Below are 19604 nucleotides of genomic sequence, written 5' to 3' on the forward strand. Positions count from 1 at the left end.
ATTTCTGTCATTCTGGTCCAGTTTTTCTACTAACATTTTTTTCTCTTTATTTATTGTGTTTTGTGTGACTTTTTCTACTGTGTATGCACTGCTTAAATACTTTACACACTGCCATTGATTTAGGCCTGACTGTTTGTGTCTCGTTACCAGGGACTGAGCACAAGTTTATTTAATTAACTTTGTATGACACTCAGCAGGTGTTGGCTTTGTCCTTTGAGGTGAACACTTGTCTATTCCAAATATTAATCCACTTTCCTACATGTGCCCGGCAAGGAGAGCTACACCACCCAGTCTCCCACTACCAGCGACAAAAAAGCATGAGCCATGGACAGCATCTTGAATTATTCCTTGTGGAGGTGAAACTCTAAGAGCCTGTGGTCTAGGATTAGATGAAGACAGCCGTAATTCTTATTACATCCAAGTACTGTGAAGATCACCCACCCAAGGTCCTGCGCTAGTCCCAACTCTACAACTCCCTTCAATAGCATGACTGTCACTGATTGCTGCAAAATTCTAATTCTTTAAGAGATGTCCCTGGCAGAAGGGGTGGGGTGAGACTAACAGGAATTGTGCCACTGGAAAGGTTAAGGCATACCTTTATTCTACAATCTGAAATACCAACTTCCTTGATCTTACTGACTTCTTGGCTAGTAAAAAGGTGGCCACTCTCCCCTGGGCTGTAATTCTCCAATAAGGAAATACTAAGTTTATAGGGTAGCACTGGGGAGAAATACGAGAAGGAGCAGCATGGGTGGGTCTCACAACCTCTGCTTCTATACTGCCTTTAGAGTTGGTTCTGTTGGAAGAAGGGTGAGAGGGCTGACATTACCAAAAACGGAACCCTCTTGAAAATCCCTGAAATTGATGGAACTGGAAGTTATCCTTCACGAGGGATTGTAGGCCCAAAGATTAGGCCACTGCTCTGTCCCTCTCAAAATGCTCAAGCACGGAAGCCACCTTGACTACAAAATCAAAGACTAGATACCTCCAGAGAAGCAGTTGACTGATGCCACGTAGCCAAAGAAGACCCTATAGCCCAGGCAACATAATCTGCTGTGTGAAGCACCGCTCCAATTAACTGCCTAGAGGCATCCTTACCATCTCAAGCCACCTCAGCAACGTGACCCAAACACAGTCTGGTAAGTTGGAGACCACCAATTACAACATATCCTTTAAGTATCTTCCCAGCAAATGGGTTGTAGTCACAGAGTGCAAGACTAGGCTTGGCAGCTAAAAAGAGCTTCATACACAGTGCCTCTGTTTTTTTGTTTTAACCATTGGGAGACATTACTGGAAAATCTTTTGGGGGGATGGATGGACCCACCAAAAAGTGGAGTACCCTGTTGCTAGCCTGTATTTTCTTGAGATTAGTCAGTTCTCTGCTGGAACAGTTGTGGACGTCTCCCTTGCTGCTAAGACTGGGTCCATAAGGGCTTTATTAAAGGGCAGTAAGGGCTCAGAGGTCTTAGATTTGGGCTTCAGAACCTCTGTTAAGCGGTTAGCTTCTGTTCTGACTGTGGATAAAGAAATGTGAGGATATCAGCTGCTTTCCTATCACAGGGGAAATGGTCCTGAGGGACAGTCCATTTCTACCTCAGGGGAATTTCTAGACCACTAGTCTGCTGCTAAGTTCAAATAGTCAGGTGCATCAGAGAAAGGGAGTAGTAGAAGGTCGGTTGCCTTGTTGCTATGTTCTTTATTGTGCTGGATGATATCTGGCATCTAAAATTGGGCCAAAGTTTGATCCAAAACGAGCATGGTCTGCAAGTAGATGTGTCAAGAAGTATCCATATGCTCTACCCTGTATCTGTGTTCCTCAGTGTAGGAAAGCACCCCTTTTTGACATGGTCAACCCCACTTTTTGCCAGGTATCTGATGCAATTTTGACAGAAGGGCACTGGGTTCCTGCTTACCAGGTCCCCAGTGCCAGATATCTTTCCCTAAAACTGTGCAATTTTTCCCCAACTGGCAATACCTTTAGCACCTCTGTAATTCCCTAGCAAATGTTACCCCTGGTTCGTAAGGTATGGATACTAAGGAGGGACCATAAGAGCTGCAGAATGTACTGTGCCAACCTAAGGGACCCCTCGCCACGTTAACGGAGACTGCAATTGAAGGCTGCATGACATGGTACAGACGAAAGTGAAAACACAACATGGCACATATCCTGTGTGCCATGCCTACAGACACTGCATGCAATATATGCAAGTCACCCCTACAGCAGGCCTTACAGCCCTGAGGCAGGGTGCATTATACTACATGTATGGACATATCTGCGTAAGCAGATATGCCCCTTATGATGTCTAAGTTAATGAATAGCTTTACAATTGAACAGGGAAGTCATCTTAAGGCATGTACTGGGCACCTGTTATAACGAGTTTTACAGCTACATAATGGCTTCACTGAAACCTGTGGTGTTTGGTATCAAACATCTCTCATTAATAAAACCACACTGATTCCAGTGATGGATTTAACAGTACAAGTACCCAGATAGTACCCACTGAAAGCTACTAGTCCACTGGTGTGCTAACTGACTGGTACAGTCCAGCCTGACACCACAGACGTGCTTTGAACCCCTAAGAGGTGACAGCCATGCTCTAAGAGGTCAGGAACAATGGCTGCTCTGGCAGGAGGTGTTTACACCTCTTTCAAACAGAATGGCTAGCTATCAGCATACCAAAACCAGAGGCTTCAAAGCCTCTGCTGCCTTTGATATGTGACCCTGGCTTCCTCCAGACCTGAGAGATGCTACACCCTGACCTGAGCCCCAGGACAGTTGGGAAGTTGGTATGCAAGTAGGTGTGGAGCACTCTCAGGTCAGACACACCACTAAGGGTGCCAAGATTGCCTGCTTCCCCCAATAATTGCACAGACCTGGCTCATCCAAAAAGCAGTGTGACCTCCCAAAACTGTGGAGGAGTGACCTACAACTTCAACTGGCTATCAGCATCTCCCTTGGAGCAGAGGACAGGCTTTCCTGCACTTTTGCAGGAACCAAAAAGACTGACACAAGAACCTCTGCAGTGCAACCCCATTGGACAAAGCTGCATTCCACACAATCTCCCCAGCCCGAGTTGCAGTGAACCGATGGTGCCCCTGAGGCACAGAGACCCTCAAGCGCTGGGCCCCACCTTGGGTTAAGCCAGACTGGCTCCCCAGTCCCTGCCTGCAGTCTCTCTCTGCAGAACAGCAGGAACCGCAATCCGATGCCTGAAAGCACCACTTCACTTGAGCCCCAGAGCCCGAGGAGAAGTGGACCACAGCCGTACATCTCTTTGGGTTTGTGTAGGTTTGTCGGGATTGGCCCCCAGTCCCCACCTGCAGCCTGTTTTTGCAGACAACCAACAACCACAAGTGCCTACCGTAGTGAGATGCCACTGGATAAAGCACCACTGCACACAAGCCCCCCAGCCCGAGTTACAGTGGGCTAATGTTGTCTCTGCATGCCCAGAGACCCTCAAGAACTGAGCCCCTACATGGGTTAGCCTAGACTGGCCCCATAATCCGTACTTGCTGCCTCTTTTGAACCAGACTGTTCACCATTGATTTAAATGGGGCAACTGATGCTGAAAAGCACCTCTGTCCCTGGATGCTCCAGAGCTGACCGAGGTGACCTGTTGGTGCTGCCTTGGACCTTACCCATGCTTACCCTAAATCCAGAAGAACAGACCTGTACATCACTGCTAAGTACCTGTATGGAGCATATGTTTCTTTCCCATAGGATAACATTAACGCTTTAAATATACAAATGCAGATGTATTTTGGTATACTTTTAAAATAGCGATATGTCAAAACAAATTACTTATTTATTTACGAAGTTCTTGGTTTCAAAATATATATAAAGATACATGTTATTTTTATAACTTAGTGAGGATCTCCTTCTTGAATGTGTGTATCATTTAATGACTCTGTGTTCACACAAATGTTTAACACTCCTCTCTGATAAACCTAATGCTGCTCGACCACTGTACCCCAGATAGAGCACCATGGGATTGCGAGAGCAAGCCCCTGTCCACTTACAAGGGATACCTGGACTCTTTGCATAGGAACCCTATTTTTGGTATATTATATAAAGACCTAGCTTCCTACACTTAACTATGAGTTGGGCTTTTCTCATGGACCTCTGAAATATTCCTTTGGTTTTAGTTACACAGTGTTCTATAGGAGGTGCCAGAGAGGGTACATGTTGTCTCCGTAGGTACCATCAGTGCCAAAGGACTCGACCTAGCAATCAGTTCCAAGAAACCTCCAAGTGGTACTGGGGGTGTTTAGAGAACACTGATGGAGGATCCCCAGGGGGTACCATGACCAGTATCCTGAACGAAATCCCAAAAGGTTCCAGGATGCCAGGAGGCACTCCAGAGGGGACTGCGCCATGCCTAAATAGTTCCAGCATATCATGCAGGAAGAAATATTGCTTGTCATCAAGAACCCAGGATAAGCCTAATGAAGCACTGGCATGTGTTCCAATGGCGCTGGGGCTGAAGCTATTTTTGGGGTCTGGTGGACGTGCAGTGGATCCACTGGTAAATTCTCCCCATAAGAAGTGATCTCTTCTATCTATAGCTCTGAAGACAACTCTGCAGGAGACAGACAGTGCCCAGGGGACTTAGCTCTCGAACAAGAGCTGCATTATGGTGATGACACCCCATGACTATTCTTCTTCTTCTACTATTGTCTTCTTTAGAAGTCTGGGAAGAGGAAGAGGACTTGGACTGTAATCTGAACTTGGAGCATGAAGGGCATTGAGTCCAATGCTCACCATAAGCGGGTGATAACAGCTTTGCCTTGTGCTCCTTGATGGCCTTTGGATTTATATTGCAAACTTGATTGATCACAGGACTTCGAGTCACGCTTCGAGTCCAAGCACCACAAGCAAACCTCATAAGGGTCAGCGACCCACATTTGCCCATCACAACTGTGACAAGGCTTGAACCCTGACCTTTTAGGGGGTGGGCTTCAAACCCTGACCTTATAGGGGGTGACATCCCTTTAGATTTTCTTTCTGTAGAACCTCAAAATATAGGGAGAGAGCACTCTGGATTTGCATCAAAGGATGCAGCAAAAAGGAACTGATGTCAAAGTGCTGTGGTGGATGCTCTATGGCTCCAGTGACATCAAAGTGCTGCATCTGGTGATGAGATGCGATACCCTCTACCAACACAGGAGAACTATGAACGTTTCCATATCCCATCTGGAACCTCAAATAATCCACAGGCGAGGAATCTGCAGGTAGAAATATCCATGTGAACCCACTTTTAAACTGCCAGCCCACAGTTTCTCAAAGTCCCAGTTAACACAGCTTTGAAACTAGTCATATGGTGGGGTCACTCCACCGGTCAACCAAGTATCAGCAGACTATGCTAATTGTGTTTTACTACAGCGGTCTAAGATGTTGCACAGTCTAGAATAACATGCCCTATGCAAAAAAAGAGACAAGAGGCCTATTGCTCTATGATTAAGCTTTTGGGCCTTGAACTGCAGTCTCACACTTAAAGGTTGCCAAGCTCGCAGCAGAATAATATAGTGAAGCAGTTTGCTACCATAGCAGTTTTTTTAAAATAAAGAACAATCTAGTATTCCTTAGAAATCTACTGTTGCAGTCCCGACTTTATTTACCCCTGAGGTCACTTAAATACTCCAACTAAAGTGGCCAGATGGATGACAGGAAGATCTGCTAAGAAAGGGAAGCCTGGTTGAGTCATCAACAAGATGAGAGAACAAGCACACATGACATACAAGAGATACACAGAATTAAATTTGGGCTAACTTTCCTGTCTACCTATGAAACATGCCAGGTCTTCTCATAAGGACATACCATACTGAGTGATGAAGGCAATGCAACTGTCCACAATGATTGGGATATCATTCCTGCTCAGCTGCTGGTCCCGCAAGAAGTTCCCTCGACCTCCAGCTGCCGTCTGTATGTCAGAACACCATGCCAAAAAGTCCAGGTGTGTGATTCCCTGGAGGTAGAAAGTTCTGGAGGTAGAAAGTCAGAGTCATTTGAAGTTGAGTAGTAACTCTAGTGGTAAAAGTAAAGATACCCCCACAATGTCCTCTTCAAATTATACCTATTTATAGGTACTTTACTATTCACACTCAACTATTCACAGTAAAATGAGTTGCTTATGCTCTGTTAGAGTGGAAGAGGTAAAACAAAGATTTCCCCAGGTATCACAGAAGTATGTAGAGTGAATGAGTGTGTCAAATACAGGACTGTGAGCTGTGTATGGAGTATTGATACCTGGGGAAATCTTTGTTTTACCTCATGCACTCTAACAAAGTGTAGGTGAATCGTCTTACTGTGAGTAGTTAATTTAAGCAAACCTGCTCTGTTCAGGACTACAGGAGATGCAAAACAGCAACAAATAAGAACAGCAATTAATTGCTTTATGTTTCTCAATGTAAACAGAACAAGGATAAAGGATATGTATTTTGAAATGTAGTATTAAGAAGTTCAAACGCAACAATAACATACTTAAAGATTTTAGTTTTGATCATAAGTACAATAAAAAGAAAAGAAATAGGAGTGTTAGGGACCCAAAGTTCCACTTTCCAACTGTAAAGCCTTGATCCAGTACACATTTAGTATACGGTTGCTGTATGTGTGCATCACTGGTGAACCTGGTAAAGGCCCATACTCCCAATAGTTTCTAAGCATACATATATAGAATTCAACCGCCATGAGGATTATTTTCTATCTATTTACTGGCATTTCAGTGTGGTCATTAAAGAGCTGGACAGTGACGCATAGCGCAATATCACCAATGGCAGTAGTGTTGACAGTTTACAACAATAATAGCAATAGCAGTGCCAGTGAGAATCGGTAGCACTCGAAGAAGATACATGAGGAATTCAATGTAGGACAGCCAATATATGAAATCACAAGAAATGCATTAACAATTAGTTCTCATGAGTATCTGATACATATTCTAAACAGCATATGGCAATGCTATAAAAAGCCAGTATCGAAACATTGACAGTAAACATGTCTTGGCTGTTTACGGTGAGGGTTATCATGCCTCTGGTCAGGGTTACAACGTGAAGAAGAATGATCTGTACCAAGATCCCAGAGCAGTGGGAAGGCACCCGAGGGGCAGGGAATTAGGGGTGATACAAGGGGTGGAACAGAGGGTATCATTGCCTGTGAGAAGGATAAATGCTATCTATCAGAACCCCTGGGAGAAGGATGGTCAGTCTGCTGTAGGATTCGGGCACTGCCATCTCTGGATTGCTGGGAGTTGAGCTTGTCATTTACTCATAGGATAAAGGTGTCCGACAGTGTTATTCTACAGGATTTATCCCGCGATCTACAATCCTGGGAGATAGTGTCAGTTTCAGCAAGGACCCATTTGTATGTCGTCTTAAACCAGCACTCCAGCATGGGTGGGTGGGTGGCTTTCTACGCCATGGCAATGAGTCTTTTGAAAAGGACCAGGGCTAGGTCAACTAGATCCCTGTGGCACTTGTTGAGCTTGGTCTGTTTTGTAATCCCCATTAGGCATAGGAGGGAAGCCTGGGGGAGTGTACGATCAATGAACTCAGATACATGTCCCACCACCAGCATCCAAATGTGGTGATGGTGAGGTCACTCCCATACCATGTATATAAACGTAGCGTCACAATGACCACACCTGGGGCAAGCCGGCACCACTGTTAGGAACATTTTGTGTACGTGATGGGGTGTAGGTTTGGTGTACATAGTTGAATTGAGTGAATTTTAAACAAGCGTTTCTAGATATCTGTTTCACCCGGCTTAATACCATAGTCCACTGTTTAGGGGTAAGTACTGTAGTGAGAAAGATGTCCCATTTATCTTTGCTGCAGGTCAAAAGAGTATCCTCTTCCCCTTGTAAACCCACTTAGAGGGCTGAGATCACATGCCGGTCTGCTTCGTGCATCAGAAGGCATTGCAAGCCTGGATGGGTCGGGGATTCAGTTAACCCATATTTGGTTGACTTCTGTACAAAATTTAATGTAGGTTAGGAACAAGCCTGCCCCAAGCCCATAGTGTTCCTGTAGTTGTTGGGAGGAGAACAGCATGTTGTCTATGTATAGATCTCCAAGTTGGGAGAGTCTGGTGCCACGCCTTGGTGCCGTGTCGTGAGTTAACTTCAGAGGCCTCAAACTTGAATGCTCCAGAGGGTCACCTGAGGGGCATATGGAGTGAGAGCTCGTTTGGGTTGCATATATTGGTTCCAAACCAGCTTGGCCACTATGGTAAGGTGACCCAAGTTAGCTGGCGGGGTTCTCTGTGTGAGTAACCATCCTAGTATATGCGCATTGTGCAGGTCCACCTGGACGATTCCTATTTCCACCACTCTGTCTCAGGCTAGCTGTTTCATTGGCCATTGAAGCTGGGCTGCCGCAAAATATAGCTCTAGATTCGGCACCACAAGACATTCCTAAGTCAAAGGGCGTGGCCCCAGATCAGCTATGATTTTAAGCTCCGAAGGGACCTGAAGTATGAAGTGGGAAGCACAACTCACAACTGGTAGGGGTATAAAGAAATAAAGAAGCCTCACGGGAATGATCATCTTAGCAATTATGCCCTGCCCATGTGTGAAAGGGGGAGATGAGTCCAGAAGACCAGGCAATGGCGAATGGAGGCCAGGGCCTGCCCATGATTGCCACCCAGTATGTCATCATCAATGTGGTATATGTTAACCCCGAGGTATTGAAAAGTATCCAAGGAATGGGGGAGTCATCCTGGATGCAGTGTTTACTGTTGCTTGTGGCCAATTAGTGAAAGGGAAAAATTAGTTCACCAGACATCTAGTGTGTTGTAGAGGGCCGGTGATGTGACAGCTGGGTCTTACAGTTACAGTAGCACATCACTGACATAGAGAGAGATGGTACGCCATGTGGGTCCTACCTTGATTTCTCAGGCACGTCCCCTGGAGTGTAATAAGGCTGCTAGAAGTTCCATCGCCAATATAAATATCAATGGGGACAAGGAGCATCTCTGTTGAGTCCCTCTGCCAATGGGGAATGGTCTGGAGATCTGAAGACCAGTGCGGACCCGCACCTGCGGAGCGGTGTAGAGTGGTTTGATCAAACCCATGAAGTAGGGACCCATCCCAATCTCAAGGACGTGCAACAAATTGGGCCAGTCTAAAGTACTGAATGCTTTTTTCAAAGTCCAGGGAGACCGCCACCTGAGGGTCGGCCTCCCTCGCTGTTACATCAATAAGGTGACAAAGCCGCCTGATATTATAATGTGTTGCCCTATGAAGCACAAATTCACACTGATCAGGATAGACCATAGAAGGGAGCATCGGGAGCAGTCTATTTGCGAGGATGTTACTGAGGATTTTAGATTTAATGTTTAACATTGAAAGCAGTCTTTAAGAGCCTACCTCCAGGGGGTCCATTCCCGGCTTCGGAAGTACCACTATTAGTACCTCTCACAGTAAGCTTGGCAAAACACCACGTTGATGTGCCTCTTAATATGTCATGAGTAGGCGCAGGGCCAGGTGGTCCACAAGGTGGCATAAAACTCGACTGTGAGTCCATTGGTGCCCAGGGTTTTACCGTGTGCCATCTGATGGCTAGCCAAGCTGATCTCTTTATTTTGTAAGGGTTGTTCCAGATATAATGTTTGCAGTGGAGTTAAATGAGAGAGTGGCATCGTCTTCAGGAGCCTGCAGAGTCGCATGGGGGGTGGTAGGCTCAGCAAATATAGTTTTTCATAGTATTGAGGAAAAACATCACTGATGTCTGCCTGCATTTTTTAAGGTGCCCCTCGCTGTTATGGATCGCCCCGATTAATATTCTGGGTGTCTCCATTCATAGTAGCCATGCAAACATCCTGGCTTGTTGCCATCGGTATGTTGTCACGCCAGGGAGGATTTATAATCTGAAGCACATAACCGCTGTACCTCAACGTAGTAATTGTCAAAGTACTGCCGCTAATCAGGGGAGCACATGTGGCGCCTGTACTGACTCCAGCTTAAGTGTTCGTATTTTTTTCCAGTTCAGAAACAGAACGTACAAGTGCCCTTCAAGCTCCCCAGGTCGTGGAGATCCAATGACTTCTTATTACCACTTTTATGGCGTCTCATTCAAGACCACAGTAGTCTGTAGATCCTGCATTTTCTTTGAAGTACCCAGTAAGGTGTTGGGCAACGGTTTTCCTATAGGCAGTGTCCTGCAAGGCTTCCGTTTGGCGACAACACATTGGAATTAGTGCCCTCATCGATCCACACTGAAACGTAATTCGCAATGGATTATAATCCGAGAGGGTCCTACCTAGATATTCGGGGCTGCGTATAAGGGGCCTGCATTCCATACTGCTAAAGAGATAATCCAATCGGGTGTGGACCTGGTGGCCAGGTGCATACTGAATAGTCAGTGCTTATGGGGGGACCTGCATACCAAATATTGCATAATTCAGAGTGTTTGGACCATCTTTGGAAGTGACGAGTAGACCTTGTGTGACGGGAAGTGGTGTCAGTTAACGATCACTGTATGTATTGTGCGCACAGTTAACACCTTCTAAAGGAAGCTAGCCTGGTGTGTGGTGAACGCCTATGGTGTTATCACCTCATACCAGGTATACCCTATTAGTGAGGTGTAGACTGTGTCTAGGAAGCCAGGGCTCTCTAGAGGTAGCTGTGGATGAGCAGCCAAGATTTATCTAGGAGACATGCAAAGCTTATGCAATACCACTGCAGTCACACAGAAGAATCACACAGTGTTACAAAACTAAAGGTACTTTATTACAGTAACACAAACAATAAAATACTGTATGGGCAATTCTCCACTAGGAGGTGAGTAAACACACTATTATATACACATTAGAAGTCAGTGATTAGCATAGAAAGCAATGGCAAATAGTAAAAACAACAGAAAACAGTCAAAGGCCTAGGGAGAGACCAAACCATATACTAAGTAAGTAGAATGTGAAAGGCAGTCCCCCATCCAAGAAAGTGGAATCAGTAGAACCCAAAAAGGAACTAGGAACCCAAAAAGGTAAGTACCAGGGTGCCACCAGCGATCAGGAGAGACCTTGTTTTCCCCCAAACCCACAGGATAACTTTGTAAAAGGACTATGCAAGACCCAGACAAGACTGGAATAAACCAAAAGTGGATCTGGACAGAAGAGGAGCTGCAAAAGGAAGGGACTAAGTCCAGTTCGAGTTGGAGTGTCAGGCTGTGGCAGGAGCCACTACCCACCCTTCTGAGGATGCAGGACCAGGTCGATAGTGGATGAAGAAAGTCAGCTGTGCAGCACAGGAGCAGAAGAGGAGTTCTAGAAGTGATGCAAGTGTTGTATCACGTTGGCGGTCGTGATGCAGTCAGTCAGTGGTGCTGGAAAACCACCAACAAGCCCTGGCAAATGCAAGTGTCGGAGAAGAAGGTTTTGCAAGGCTGAAGGGGACCAGCAAGGCCAAGGGGACTCGACCCAAGGAAGGGAGTCCAAGGTGACCCTCAGCAGCTGGGAGAGTCACAGGAAGAGGAGGCAGCCCCCACAGGCGACCCACAGGCCGCAGGCACAGGAGTAGCAGTGAGGCCCACTCAGCACACCTGAAGAGGAGTTCCACTTTGATGGAGAAGCAGACAGGAGACTGTGCTTTGTAGGGAAGAGTCCTGGAGCCACGGCTACATGGAGCCTGAAGATCCCTTGAAGGAAAAACACACAAGCCTTAGTAGCAGCAAGAGTCGTCATGCACAAGGGTACTGTCCTGCAAGGAGAGGCAAGGGCTTACCATCTCCCAAGTTGGACACCTGGGAGAGAGAACCAAGGGAACCACTCCAGACCACCACCTGTGATGCAGGATCCACACAGTTCCGGAGGAGAGAGGATCCACGCAGCTGGTCATTGTTGCATTTGGTGCCTGCGGATGCAGGGGAGTGACTCCTTCACTCCAAGGGAGATTCCTTCTTGCTTCTTGTGCAGGCTGAAGACTTGTCGCCCTAAGAGGATGAACAGCCAGGGAAATGTTGCAGTTGCTAGAAGAAGCCGGGGAAACAAGGTTGTAGAGCGGATTCGTCGCTGGAGTTTCAGATTGTCGGTTCCTGGAGGGTCCAGTTGCAGTCCCGGTGGCCAGAAGATTAAGTAAATGATGCACATGAGTCCTGCTGGAATCTTGCACGTTAAATTTGAAGACCCACCCGTGAGGGAGACCCTAAATAGCCCAGGAAGGGGGATTGGTCAACTAGCAGGGTGACCAGCTATCAGGAGGGGGCTGTCACGTCACCTGTCTAACCTGGCCACTCAGATGCTCCCAGGGGCCTCTGCCCACCTTGGATTGAAGATGGCCGAATCAAGTGGCTGCCTGGAGGAGCTCTGGGCACCACCCCTGGGGTGGTGATGGACAGGGGAGTGGTCACTCCCCTTTCCATTGTCCAGTTTAGTGCCAGAGCAGGGACCAGTGGTCCCTGGGCTGCTGCAAAACAGTTTATGCAAGAAGGGCATCAAATGTGCCCTTCAAAGCATACCAGTGGCTTGGGGAGGCTACCCCTCCCAAGTCATGTAATACCTATATTAAAAGGAAGAGTGCCTGTTGCCTCTCTCTCCCAAAGGAAATTCTTTGTTCTGCCGTCCTCTGATTTAGCTGGTCAAGCAGCAGGAGGGCAGAAGACTGGTAGGAGCAATGCTGAGAGTCCTCTAAGAAGCCCCCAGACAGTACAACAGTATTGGGGTATGATTCCGACATGCACTTCCGAAGTTCAGGGAAGTGAAGCTGGAGTTCGTAGGGGCACCTCTGCTCATGAAGGAGTGCTGACACACACAGGTACCTGCACCCTGCCCTCTAGGCTAGTGCTGACTTATAGTGACCTGGTGCAGTGCCATGTAGTGAAAGGGTGCATGCACCTTTTCACGCAGGCTGCAATGGCAGGCCTGCAGTCACATTTTGCACTGGCTCCCATGGGAGGCACAATACATGCTGTAGACCCTGGGGAACCCCTGGTGCCCCAATGCCCCTAAGTACCATATACTAGGGACTTATATGGGGGCACCAGTTTGCCAATTGTGGGGTGTGCTAAGTCCTAAGCAATCTAATTTAGATGGAGAGAGCACAGTTACTGGGGTCCTGGTTAGCAGGATCCCAGTGAACACAGTCAAAACACACTGAAAGCAGGCAAAAAGTGGGGTAACCATGCCAAAAAGATGGTACTTTCCTACACCTCACCATCCCCCCAGAGCCCTTGAATCTAACAGTAAGTACGGAGTGAAGGAAGCTAGGAACATGCCCTGTGCAGTTTTGAGAGCATATAGAGATACCATGTAAAATGGCCAGCCGTCCAGCGTTCCTTCCAATGCGACATATCACGTCTCCTTGTCAATTAGAACTCTGGATTGTACAAAGGGGACATCCACGGCTATCTGAATGAGTACCCCTCGGGCATAGGCCAAATAACTTGAACCATATAGTTTCCCACACCAGTGACTCTGTAGTTTAGTGAGCCCCCCTGTTAAGTGAGGGGAGGATGGGCCAGACAAATGAGGAGAATGTGGGGCAAACTCAATGGGAATGCCTGTGAAAGTAGAGCAGTGCCCATCCCATCCCGGAGAGAGATACATCTGCACTGTTCTGCCACGAGGAAACACCTTCCCGGACGAAAGCCCCTTGCACAGTGTAGTAAAACAAAGCAAATGGTAAAATTACCACTCAGGGGTATCCCCTTCAAGCACAGCACATCTAAGTGCTGGTCTCTTGATAATTGAGGATTCAGTGAAATTCCAATTTAGTGTACCCATGTATGTTACTTAGCACTGTTGTGGTTTAAACAAAAACAAAGATATGTAATATTATTATGCAGCATACTTTGGTTAACCATCTCGGCGTTTTTCTAGAAGGCACCAGTGCCCATTAGTCTACGTCAAACCTGGTCATGGGGCAGCCTTCAAGTTGTCCCAGGTGGATCGTGCATAGGGTTAACTGGAGTGGTCCCAGGAGTAAGGTCAATGAGCACTTTAGAGGTCATCAGCAGCCCTCGCGATGACCAGTGGACCTTGAAGTAAGTCTGCCAGTGATATGGAGTTATCTCTGCCTGTTTTGGATACTGGAGGCGTGGTCGCATGCAGCTGGGTGAAGGATGCCGTGCTATGTTGAGAGGCTTCAGTGAAGGCGTGGGCATGCTCTACCGCAACCAGATCTGGGAAGGGCTTCAAGAATAAGGGTGACGCTTACAGCACCGGGGTTTCGGAACTAACCAGTCTCCTGCACCCATGTCCTCGTTGTGGGCTGGCATGAGACATCATCATCATCAGCAGCTTTATTTCGGCTGTAAGCTATGAATGCAACATCCTACAAATAGCTAAAATACACAATCTATTTACAAATATTTCCACAATGAATAAAATCATTAATAATTAAAAAATCGAATAATCAGCAAAAATACTAATTTAAATGAATATTATCACAGCAATTCATACTTAAATTATAAAAGTCATGGCCATTCGCCCTCAAATAAAATCCTCCTTTTAGTAAAACTCATTCTATGGAGAGAACGCTACCATGATGGGAATTGGGTCAGACTTGATCACTATTTTTACCAGATATTGTCCAACAATTGTAGTGCAAAAGTGATTTTCTGAGACTTAGAAAGGCCACTCTTAGATCTCACAATCCAGGCACTTCTTAGAAAGCTAGCGACTGCAAACACTACCTTTTGACTAGTGTCACTTGATAATACAAGTAGTGACTCCCCATAGTTTCTAATCCCAAGGAGAAGACATAACAGGACAATCCATTTCCTTCTTGGCTTTAAATACCTCGGACAAAAAAAAAAAGAAATGGCCCAAAGGTTCAGCTTCCATTGGGCAACAGGGGCAGGAGCTGTTCACATAACTACTTTTTTCCCATCTAGAGGTGAAAGAATTCAGTGGCAGAATTCCTAATCTGAATTTGATAAACAAATTCTTTGCCTGTGCCGGATATATGTTGTCCATGTAATGTTCAAACTTAGGCAGGCACTTACTGTAAGGAAATGGCTCCCTGTTGCAGTTACCCCCCACTTTTTGCCTGATACTGATGCTGACTTGACTGAGAAGTGTGCTGGGACCCTGCTAACCAGGCCCCAGCACCAGTGTTCTTTCACCTAAAATGTACCATTGTTTCCACAATTGGCACACCCCTGGCACACAGATAAGTCCCTTGTAAAAGGTACCAGTGGTACCAAGGGCCCTGTGACCAGGGAAGGTCCCTAAGGGCTGCAGCATATGTTGTGCCACCCTAAGGGACCCCTCACCTAACACGTGCACATTGCCATTGCAGATTGTGTGTGTTGGTGGGGAGAAAAAGGCAAATTCGACAAGGCATCTCCCTCAGGATGCCATGCACACAAAATACTGCCTGTGGCATAGGTAAGTCACCCCTCTAGCAGGCCTTACAGCCCTAAGGCAGGGTGCACTATACCACAGGTGAGGGAATAGCTACATGAGCAATATGCCCCTACAGTGTCTAAGTCTATTCTTAGACATTGTAAGTACAGTTGTGGCCATATTAAGTATATGGTCTGGGAGTTTGTCAAAAACGAACTCCACAGCTCCATAATGGCTACACTGAATACTGGGAAATTTGGTATCAAACTTCTCAGAATTAGAACCTCACACTGATGCCAGAGTTGGATTTATTAAAAAATGCACACAGAGGGCATCTTAGAGATGCCCCCTGTATTTTACCCAATTGTTCAGTGCAGGACTGACTGGTCTGTGCCAGCCTGCTGCTGAGAGAAGAGTTTCTGACCCCATGTGGTGAGGGCCTTTTTGCTCTCTGAGGACAGAAACAAAAGCCTGCTCTGAGTGGAGGTGCTTCACACCTCCCCACTGCAGGAACTGTAACACCTAGCAGTGAGCCTCAAAGGCTCAGGCTTCGTGTTACAATGCCCCAGGGCACTCCAGCTAGTGGAGACAACTTTTAAAGACCACACGTTTCCCACCGGAAGCCTGAGACTTTCTACTCTGCACCCGACGCCCCCGGCTCGACCTGCGGAAAACTAACTCTATATGGAGGACTCCCCGGCGACTGCGAGCCTGTGAGTAGCCAGAGTTGACCCCCCATGAGCCACCACAGCGACGCCTGCAGAGGGAATCCAGACACTCCCCCTGACCGCGACTGCCTGCTTCAAGGAACCCGATGCCTGGTAAAGAACCTGCACCCGCAGCCCCCAGGACCTGAAGGAACCGAACTCCAGTGCAGGAGCGACCCCCAGGTGGCCCTCTTCCTAGCCCAGGTGGTGGCCACCCCGAAGAGCCCCCCCTTTGCCTGCCTGCATCGTTGAAGAGACCCCTGGGTCTCCCATTGAATCCTATTGCAAACCTGATGCCTGTTTGCACTCTGCACCCAGCCGCCCCTGTGCCGCCCCTGTGCCGCTGAGGGTGTACTTTCTGTGCCTACTCGTGCCCCCCCGGTGCCCTACAAAACCCCCCTGGTCTGCCCTCTGAAGTTGCGGGTACTTATTTGATGGCAGACTGGAACCGGGGCACCCCTATTTCCATTGAAGCCTATGTGTTTTGGGCACCACTTTGACCTCTGCACCTGACCGGCCCTGAGCTGCTGGTGTGGTAACTTTGGGGTTGCCTTGAACCCCCAACGGTGGGGCTACCTTGGACCCAACTTTGAACCCTGTAAGTGCTTTACTTACCTGTGAACCTAACAAATACTTACCACCCCCAGGAACTGTTAATTTTTGCACTGTGTCCATTTGTAAAATAGCTTATTGCCATTTTTATCAAAACTGTACATGCTATTGTGATTATTCAAAGTTCCTAAGATACCTGAGTGAAATACCTTTCATTTGAAGTATTGTTTGTAAATCTTGAACCTGTGGTTCTTAAAATAAACTAGGAAAATATATTGTTCTATATAAAAACCTATTGGCCTGGATTTGTCTTTGTGTACGTGTTCCTCATTTATTGTCTGTGTGTGTACAACAAATGCTTAACACTACCCTCTGATAAGCCTACTGCTCGACCACACTACCACAAAATAGAGCATTAGAATTATCTCTTTTTGCCACTATCTTACCTCTAAGGGGAACCCTTGGACTCTGTGCATGCTATTTCTTACTTTGAAATAGTACATAGAAAGCCAACTTCCTACACTTATGATGAAATAATATGTCTGTTCTACTGCCCATTGACTGTGCTTGCTAAGTTTGAATTAATACTGCCTCCCAATATAACCTTTTTTACATGCGGTGCCGTTCCTGTTATGATATTCTGCGGGAATCTCCATAACTCCTCCATTTTGATACAGTGGCACATATCCTTAATGTAACAAAGCCACGTAATAGATGCCACTTTATAAAAGGACAGTAACTTCATCATGGCTATCCTATATGGTCCTAGATGGGCAGAAGACCTCAGGCGCACCCAATATAATAGGGGTTTCAAACCAATTACACAATGTATTTGATTTAAAGCCAGATCAAGTCTAAGGGGAATAATTGGGGTGCTGACTGGTAAGTGTAGCAGGGAGTGCATAAACGTTTTTTCAGTTACGGTTAGTCTATATGAATTGCAATGGCCCCAAAGCTGTGCACCATAAATAGCAGCCGTCACTGCTGCGGCCTTATATACCGTAAGTGCCGGGGAAAATGTCCCTCCCGAGGAATTCTTTATCCTCTTACCAATGGCCATTGCTGCTGTTGTAAAATAGCAGAGCTTTTCTCTAGTTGTGAGGAACAGGAAAGATTGTCGGACATTCTTATACCCAAGTAATCGGATTGTCTAACCTGCTAGGTAGGGGCACTCCCTATTGCAATTTACCCCCTAAAGGATTTATGCAGATTTAAGGCCATAAATGTTCACTTCTCCGGGTTGATTTCCAACCCCCTTGCTCCACTGAACGCTGCAAAAGAATCTAATCCATTTTGCAGTCCCATCAGGGTTCTTGATATGAGCAAGGTGTCATCGGCGAACATAAGAATAGGCACTGGTGTTCCCTTTAATTTAGGGTCATCATAATTGCACCAGGCCAACTGGTCCACAGCCCCGTTAATATAAAGGCTAAACAAAGTAGGAGCCAAGATGCACCCCTGTCTCACCCCTCTTGCAATAGGGATTAGGTCAGTAAGATCACCTCCCACCGTCCACCTAACCCTAGCATAAGTACCCTTGTGCAGATATCGTATTAGCCCCAAAAGGGCACTATCCATACCATGGGCATTTAAAACTCTCCAGAGGGCCTCTTGTGGAACCAAGTCAAAAACCGTCCTCAAATCAATGAAGGCAACATACAGATGGTGGTGTTTCAGGTTCAGGTATTTCCAGCAAAGTGATTTAAACCTGGAGACTTGGTCCACAGTACTAACCCCTTCTTGAAACCCAGCCTGCCAATCAGCAAGGATATGGTAATCATCAATCCATGAGTGCAACCTAGCCAAAATCTGTTTGCAAAAACACTTTTGGCTAATATCGATTAAACTTATTGGTCTATAGTTTCCTGGAAGGTCACTATCCCCTTTCTTATAAATTGGCACAATTATTGCTCCCCTTCATGTGGGGGGGATACCTTCCCCCTTGAAAATGGCATTACTTAGGGTGTTTATGTCTGGTGTCCAGACCTCAGGTTGTGACAGGGACAAGTCGCCTGGGATGCTATCAGGGCCCGATGCTTTCCCCTTGTCTAGGGTCCGCAAAGCCATGGAGGGGTCATATTTACTATATAATAAGGTCCCTACAGCCCTAGAAGCTGTTACTGATGTCTTTTCACTAAGTCTTTAGCTGTAAAGCCCTTTAAAATGGGTCACTCATCCCTCAGGCTGGATTGTTGGTTCACACTCAGTGGCAGGGGGATCTTTCCTTATCTGTTACTAGCTTTCAGAATAGCTTAGAGTCCCCATTGTGAAGGGCATCAATTAAACTATCCCATTGTTTACTTTCCCACCTTGTTTTGGTGTCTCTTAAAGTTCTTTTATAAAGACCCCTAACACTCTGTATCTCCTCTTTATTTCCTTTATGCAACGCATTCAATAGCTGCGATTTTCGCCAGTCTACAGGGCTTTGAAAACCATCTTTGTTTACTAAGGGTGGCCACCCCTCTACTTCTCACCACTGAGAAAAGAGGTCTCAATTTATCCATCAAATCGCAATGCAATTGGACAAAGTTGATCACAGGGGGGTCCATAGACACCAAGGGAGACAAGCTCTCTATAACCCTGACATAGATTGTTGACTGAACCTTCACGTCATTTGCCACCTCTACCCACTTTAGGTTCCTCCTGTTGTTTGCTACCTTAATGTTACTACCCTCTACCCACGAAGTTAGGCACAATCTTTAACAAGCATTTTCAATGCAACGGGTCTCACATTTGTTCGAGTTAGAGCGATTAGCGTTGTAAAGCAAAAAAAAAAAACACAGCGCAATCGCGCTATGTAAAATGCAGCGTGATCGCGCTGCGTGGAAAATAAACAGATAATGTAGTCTGGACTCCAGGCTGAAAACATCAAGCCTCATATGTTTTTGGTACTTTACCAGTGTTGTGTAGGTGGGCTAAACACCGGAAAAGGCATGACGTATGAATGCCTTTCACAAATGAAAGCAAGCGGATTTTAAAAGACAAGCCCACGAACCAATATAAGTGACTGATGTGGCATGGGCGTGGTTTCAAGCCCAAAGAGAGACTACAGAATGGACGGAGCACGT

At 46.5% G+C, this 19604-nt stretch overlaps 1 protein-coding gene across 5 annotated transcripts in view; it reads right to left on the minus strand.

The window, feature by feature from the left end:
- Positions 1–19604, minus strand: part of ARAP3 (ArfGAP with RhoGAP domain, ankyrin repeat and PH domain 3) — a 632921-nt gene that overhangs the window by 204715 nt on the left and 408602 nt on the right. For all 5 annotated transcript variants that reach the window (XM_069199483.1, XM_069199484.1, XM_069199486.1 and 2 more), the window contains one exon: positions 5819–5982. In XM_069199483.1, the coding sequence (XP_069055584.1) occupies positions 5819–5982 (164 nt within the window). The remainder of the gene's footprint in view (positions 1–5818; positions 5983–19604) is intronic.

This window comes from Pleurodeles waltl, chromosome 7 (genome assembly GCF_031143425.1).
Source record: "Pleurodeles waltl isolate 20211129_DDA chromosome 7, aPleWal1.hap1.20221129, whole genome shotgun sequence".
Taxonomy (NCBI): Eukaryota; Metazoa; Chordata; class Amphibia; order Caudata; family Salamandridae; genus Pleurodeles; species Pleurodeles waltl.